The sequence below is a fragment of the Lolium perenne genome, chromosome 4 (assembly GCF_019359855.2).
Source record: "Lolium perenne isolate Kyuss_39 chromosome 4, Kyuss_2.0, whole genome shotgun sequence".
Classification (NCBI taxonomy): Eukaryota; Viridiplantae; Streptophyta; class Magnoliopsida; order Poales; family Poaceae; genus Lolium; species Lolium perenne.
In genome coordinates, this window is record NC_067247.2 from 8,588,349 (window position 1) to 8,594,592 (window position 6,244).

The 6,244-nt window shown below is 44.7% G+C and overlaps 1 protein-coding gene across 1 annotated transcript; it reads left to right on the plus strand.

Moving 5' to 3' along the window:
* Window positions 1-4,361: 4,361 nt before the first annotated feature.
* On the plus strand, window positions 4,362-5,803 carry LOC127346536 (uncharacterized). The gene is made up of 2 exons (XM_051372827.1): window positions 4,362-4,557; window positions 4,674-5,803. The coding sequence occupies exons 1-2, from the start codon at window positions 4,362-4,364 to the stop codon at window positions 5,801-5,803; spliced, it is 1,326 nt and encodes a 441-aa protein (XP_051228787.1).
* The last annotated feature ends 441 nt before the right edge of the window (window positions 5,804-6,244 follow it).

Below are 6,244 nucleotides of genomic sequence, written 5' to 3' on the forward strand. Positions count from 1 at the left end.
CATTATGCTTGTGCACCTTCCACTTTATTCTCGTAATCATTGAGCTATGCTTGTGCAGTTTCCACTTTATTCTCCTAATCATTGATCTTCACCTTGGAGTCGTAAACGTCATGGACTCGAAACGTAAAGAATATGCGGAATGGGCGGACATGGCTGCCATCCTCACGAGGTAGTTTCAATCAATTTCGTATTGGCATCTTCATCTGCTCTAATTCGAAGATATCATCAACTAATCAATTACTCATTTACTCATTATTTTTTGCCGGGCAGGGCTTGGAAACGGTTCATCAATACTGTTCCGGGTGAATGGAAACCGGAGCTTACATTTAGAGATTACCCTGTAAGTAGTACTATATATATAGCTATGTCCGTGAAACTTTATATATGATATTTACTTTCAATACGATGCTTGATTATTAGTTTGATCGAACTATTTTTTCGTAAAGTGTATGAGGCAGGAACAAGGGAATAACTTATGTGGATACTACGTCTGCACCTTAATGCGTGACATGTCCTGTCCCAAGGGTGGGGATGCCCAAATACACCACACTCGTGTACGATAACAAATTTTCACAATTAATCTTAATTAGTACCATCTATTGTATTGAGTTCCATTCATGTATTGATCTCCTTTTTTAAATATAGATGACACGCCTGCGGGACACTCTCATAACAGCGGATCAAATAAAAGCAATTCAAGAGGAAATCGCGGGATTCTTTATTACCGAGGTCCTTACCCCAGGTGGAGAGCACTATCGGAAGATCGTGACGGCGGAGGATATTCGTTCAGGACATGTTGTATTGTAAATATGCATGCATTACGTGTACTGTGTTGACTATGTCGTGTACTGTTGACGATGTCTATATATATTCATGACGATTTTTTGTGGTTTCTTGAATGATATATATATGCATTGCTGAAACTCTGCCGCGGCAGAGAAACGCCCTGTTTCTCTGCCGCGGCAGAGAAACGCTGGTACAGCCCAAATCTGTGCCGCGGCAGAGAAATAGCAATTCTCTGCCGCGGCAGAGAAACATAGGCCCGGTTCGTACCACGAACCGGGACCAAAGTCCTTCTACCGCGAGCTCCCTGGCCGCACCACGTGTCGAGGCCTTTAGGCCCGGTTTATCTTTGAACCGGGACTAAAGGGTACCCCCTTTTGTCCCGCCTAGTTGGTCCCGGTTCGGGAACCGGGTCTAAAGACCCAAATGGACCGGGCCTATTGCCCCGTTTTCCACTAGTGAAGATAATAATATTTGACTTTTAAATAATACTTAGACGTATTGCATTTTGGGATGAAGGGAGTATGTACATAGAGAGGAGTGCTGGGATGCAAAAAAGAATCCGCGAGTCTCCACAAATGCCTTCTAGGAATCCATGCTGCTCCATCGGTCTCTAGTCGATTTGGCTAGCACGATTTAAACTAAGCATCAACTTTTGCTCACTCTAGATTTTTTTGGGAAAATCATTTTTAGACTCGCAACGTCTCATTTTATGTGTAATTTTCTTTCAGTGTCACACGTATCCAAGCTGGTGCCTCTGGCGCCAGTTTTGGGGAAACTTAATTTCACGTGGGCCACATTTTGAGCATAAATAAAAAAATTCAGAAAAATGGGAAACCTTCGTGAGGCGTCATTAGAAGTGATCTAGTAGCGAGGAAAACAATTCGAACTTCGAAAACGACTGTTACTCTGAAAAAATCTTCCTAAAATGGGCTATCGCCCTGCGGACTTATGAACTTGTTTGCACCATATTTGGATTATTTATTGTTATATATTTGTGGGTCATGTGAAACTCTTGTGAAATTATATGTTTTATTTGTTGAAATGCATGGACTAAGGCAAAACAGAAAAAATGAAAAATTCTTGCACACGTCAAAGACACTGCACGAATATGTCCCATGGGAGCCGGCCGACCAACCTAGGAACGCCCTTTGCCCTGTACGCGAAGAAACACATGGCAAAAGGCCGGGCTTTGCTGTGTACCTGGCACACAAGACACACATCAAAGGTTGGTGTCTTTGTCATGTGCCCAGTCCACTCGACACACGACAAAAGGTGGTGTCTTTGCCGTGTGCCAAGCCAGTGCAACACACGACAAGGGGGCCGCACCCGTGGCATTGGGCTGTCGTGCACAATGCTAGGCACATAACATAATTTGAATTTTTGCCGTGTGTTTTATTTTGGTACATGACAAACTATCAAGCGCCATCAGCCCGTCCAAACCGTCAAGTCAACTTTTTTATGTTGTGCAACGTGAAAATACACACATCAAAGACGTACTATGCCATGTACATGTTGAAAACACACAGTAAATATTTGCCGAACCAATCTAGGTTGCGTACGGTTTGCCGTTTATCGACACACGACAAAGCCTTTACCATGTTCTGCTGCCCCTTTTCCGTGTAGATATAGAAATTGCAAAGTTAGAATCTCCGATACTGTTCAAACCTGTCCACCTAGGCATAGGTATTTCCAAAGCCAGAAACTTTTAAAACTTTTAAAAGACAAAAAAGCTAAAGGTCCAAGATGTTACAAACTATGACCAGTAACAAAATCGAGTTCCTCTACATTGCGGCTCCTTCCTCCCACTCTGAATCCAACACAATGGCTTGCTCGTCTCACCTTCCTCCTTGTTCATGCATGACCCGCCCCCACCCCCACCCCTATCGATGCACCTAGTCGTAGGTGTTCTCCATTTATGAATTTGTCCCTGCTCGGAATCTGATAAAATGGATCCTCCAGCTGACCTTCCTCCTTGCCCTCATGCCGCTCTCTTCCGCACGCCTCCAAGGCTGCCCCAATGCTGCACGCTTCCGCCACCTACGGCCCACTCCCGCGAGCCTTCGAGTCCGCCCCCAACACCGCCCGCTTCTTCCACATGTTGCCCACTTCCTCGTGCCTCTGAGGTCTCGCCCACCACCGTCACCTCAACAATGTGTCGCGTGCTTCTGCTCGTCTCCGAGGCCGCCCACCACCACCTAAGCGCCACATACCTTGATCTTGCACACACTAGACTACCAGCCATGTGCAAAAAATCGGCAGATGAGGATATGCCTCTGGAACTATTCCTTTTAGTCTCATGGTATGTTCTTCAAGTTTTTATAATGATAATCTAAACATTTAAACCACTACTGGCTTTGCAACCAGCTCATGGCATGTTCCTAGGGTGGCCTCAGAGGCGATGGGGGCGATGCCAGAGGAGGTCTAGGAGAGGTGGTGTCGGGGTAAGCGCCAACGAGAACAAGGAAAGAAAAGTGAGGGCACCGGCGAGAAGAAGAGAACTAAGTAAATATGTTGCACAAGCAGTTGGATTTTATTCGTTGGCATGTTTCAAGATTGAGCTACCTTAGTTCTTCGATCATGCGCCACGTCCGGATTCAGCATTGCACCGTGTGATCCGTTAGCGGTGCATCGATTTTGGATCGAGATCAGCAGGAATGGTCGCCCGCACCGACTAGACGGGAGCTCGATACTGCCCGTAGCCATCGCCGACCCAAGTAAGGTATATGGTATTGTTTATTGTGCAACTGGCCTTTGTGCCAATGATCTAGCTAGTTCTTACTAGGATTTGGGGCTTTTTTTTTTGCGAAACACAGTAAACACAAGACTCACAAATACGCATGTACGCTCATCCTTATGAACACACGCATGATTTGGGTAGTTATCTACCTAGGGTGGTATCTAAAATAAAATGTCTAGGTTTTGAATTAAAATTATTTACGAACAGTTTATAACTAAGGACGTGGTGTTTAGTTCTCGTGGTAATTATGAATGTCGTACTCGTCTACAAGAGCCTGTATTTGGGGGAAAAAATTCGTCTTTTAGACGCGGATTAATATTATTTACATGTCTTCAAAGTTTCGCTAACAAATAAGTTGTATTTTTTGGCTCCATGAAAGTTAAAAAAACTCCTTTTTATCCCCACATGTATTTTTTTTCACATATTTGGACAAAACTTTAAAAAAAGATTTCTAAACATCAATTCATTACTATCTTATTTGAAACTATGAAATTCTGTGTTTTTACAGTAGGTCCCTCCAGTCAAGTCACGATGAACCCTTATTTTTTTCTGACATCTGAATATATAAATCCAAGTAACGTTTCTTTCTATATCCAGCAAAACAACAAAAGGAATGGAGTTATCCGGACTTGCCAAAAACAACAAGCATTAAACTGTTGCGTCCGAATCCGAACGCGATCGCCTTTGCGCTCTATTTATACCCATCGTCGCCGCTGTCCAGAGCCACCACCGATCTTGCAAGCTGCCCAGCCACCGTGTCCACAGTCCCACACGAACTCCGTCGATCTGCACCTTTCCACGCATCAGGCAGCCGCGCGGTATAGCTAGTATGAATCCCATGTATGCGCAGCACCATGACGGCGTGGAGGAAGCACCTGCGACTGCAGCTCTGGGGGCGGCGGAGAACGCGCACGCACTTGTGCACTCGTCAGAGATACGGGAGGAGGAGAGGCGCCCGGCTCCACCGTCACGGTCGTTTCTCGTTCAGATCAACGGGGAGGAGAATCAACACGGAGATTCGGATCACAGTACTGGTACGTCACTATGCATATATCAATCAGCAACTATATGTTGCCCTTACTGCATGTTGATCGATCATTCACAACTGACGGGCTCGATCTTTAACCATGTTCTGATGGTTTTCCTGCAGATGAAGGCGTTGATTGGATGGATCTTCCGCTGGATATGTTCCGTGTCATACTTGATCGCCTCGATGCCTTCGGCATCCTCAGTTTCCCTTTGGTCTGTAGACCTTGGGCAGGCGTGTACACAGAGAATCGTCGCCTACAACCTGGTGCTCCTACCCTACTGACTTCTCCCTCCGAGCTGGGAGGCTATGAGATCCCGGATGATTGGAAGCGAGGTTTGTTTTTTATCAATAATATCTTGTCAAGGGAGTTGTTCTCGGTTGAGGTGGAGACTCTGAGAGAGGAGAGATGGATAGGCGGCAAAGATGAATGGCTAGTGACAACTGGTCAAGCAGGCAACTTCTTCAAGCTTCTGAATCCTATGACAGGATATTACATCCATCTGCCTGACAACTTGCAAAAATGTCCTTCAGTTGACCACGTACAGTTGTGCCGAACTCCCACTCAAGCTGAACCACATGATTATTTTGCCATCGCCATATCAGCCACAATGCTAGCTTATACTATGGCCGGGAATGATCACTGGATTACATTGGAGAATCCTGATGAGCCCTGGCTGATTTATTCTGATGCTATAATGTATGGAGGTAAAATTATCGCCATCTCTAGGAACGGAAACTTGTGGTCATGGGGTTTGGATGAAGGAGGGCAAAATCCTATGCTACTACTAAGGTCATGTGTTGACGCTCGCACTCAAGGTTGGGAAGAATTTGATTTTATTCTGGCACCATCTGTCAACCGCAATATTCTTATTGTCAGCCCACATAGCGACTATGCTCCTCTTAGATGGGGAAATAGACAATCATGTCATAGTAGCAGCCACTTGAACTTCCTGGTGGATGGGGCTGTGATTCACGAGGTGGACATGGATACCCAGAGCATAGAAGAAATCCGTGATATTGGTGATCAAGCCTTATTTGTAGGCCCAAACTATCCATTCTATGTTCCCGTGCCATTGCCCTCTGGAGATTTAAAGAGAAATCATGTATACATTGCTGATGTGTCCGACGATGATGCTATTGCCATAGATCTGAGTCTGGAGGATCTTCCCGACAGTGTTTCCTTGATCAACTACTCCGGGCCAGAAAATAACTATCAGGTGCCGATGTGGTTCCGACCAGCTTTCCCTTGAATATTGGGTAGCTCGCTGTTTTTCAGCATATGAAGAGATCAAGTCCTACAGTCGGCAACACTACAGATAATGCACATGTCCTGCTACGGATTGTAGTTTGTTTCTAGTGTGGTACTGTGATCTATCTTGCAATAGATGGTACTATGCAGCATGCAATAATGTACGATTGTGAGGATTTGTGCTAATGCTATATATCTTTACCTTGTATGTGGTTTTTTATATATAAGAGGTTACTTATATGTGTCCAAGGTACCATATATATTGAAAATATGTGGTTTTCTACTTTTGTATGTTGTGTAGAGTCCTTCATGAGACCCACTTGCCAACAACAACGTGGTGAACTAGTTATAGGCACGGAAAGTGCAACTTTCAGGTTTCGAATTAAAATATCCTAACTAAGATGCAAAGCTCCTACCATTTGTATACGTTGAATACTACAAC

Excerpts from the sequence above, each read along its gene's own strand:
- LOC127346536 (XM_051372827.1), top strand. The coding sequence starts at position 4,362 with ATGTATGCGCAGCACCATGACGGCGTGGAGGAAGCACCTGCGACTGCA. Across the intron at positions 4,558-4,673 it reads AGATTCGGATCACAGTACTG|ATGAAGGCGTTGATTGGATG; the intron begins GTACGTCACTAT and ends GTTTTCCTGCAG.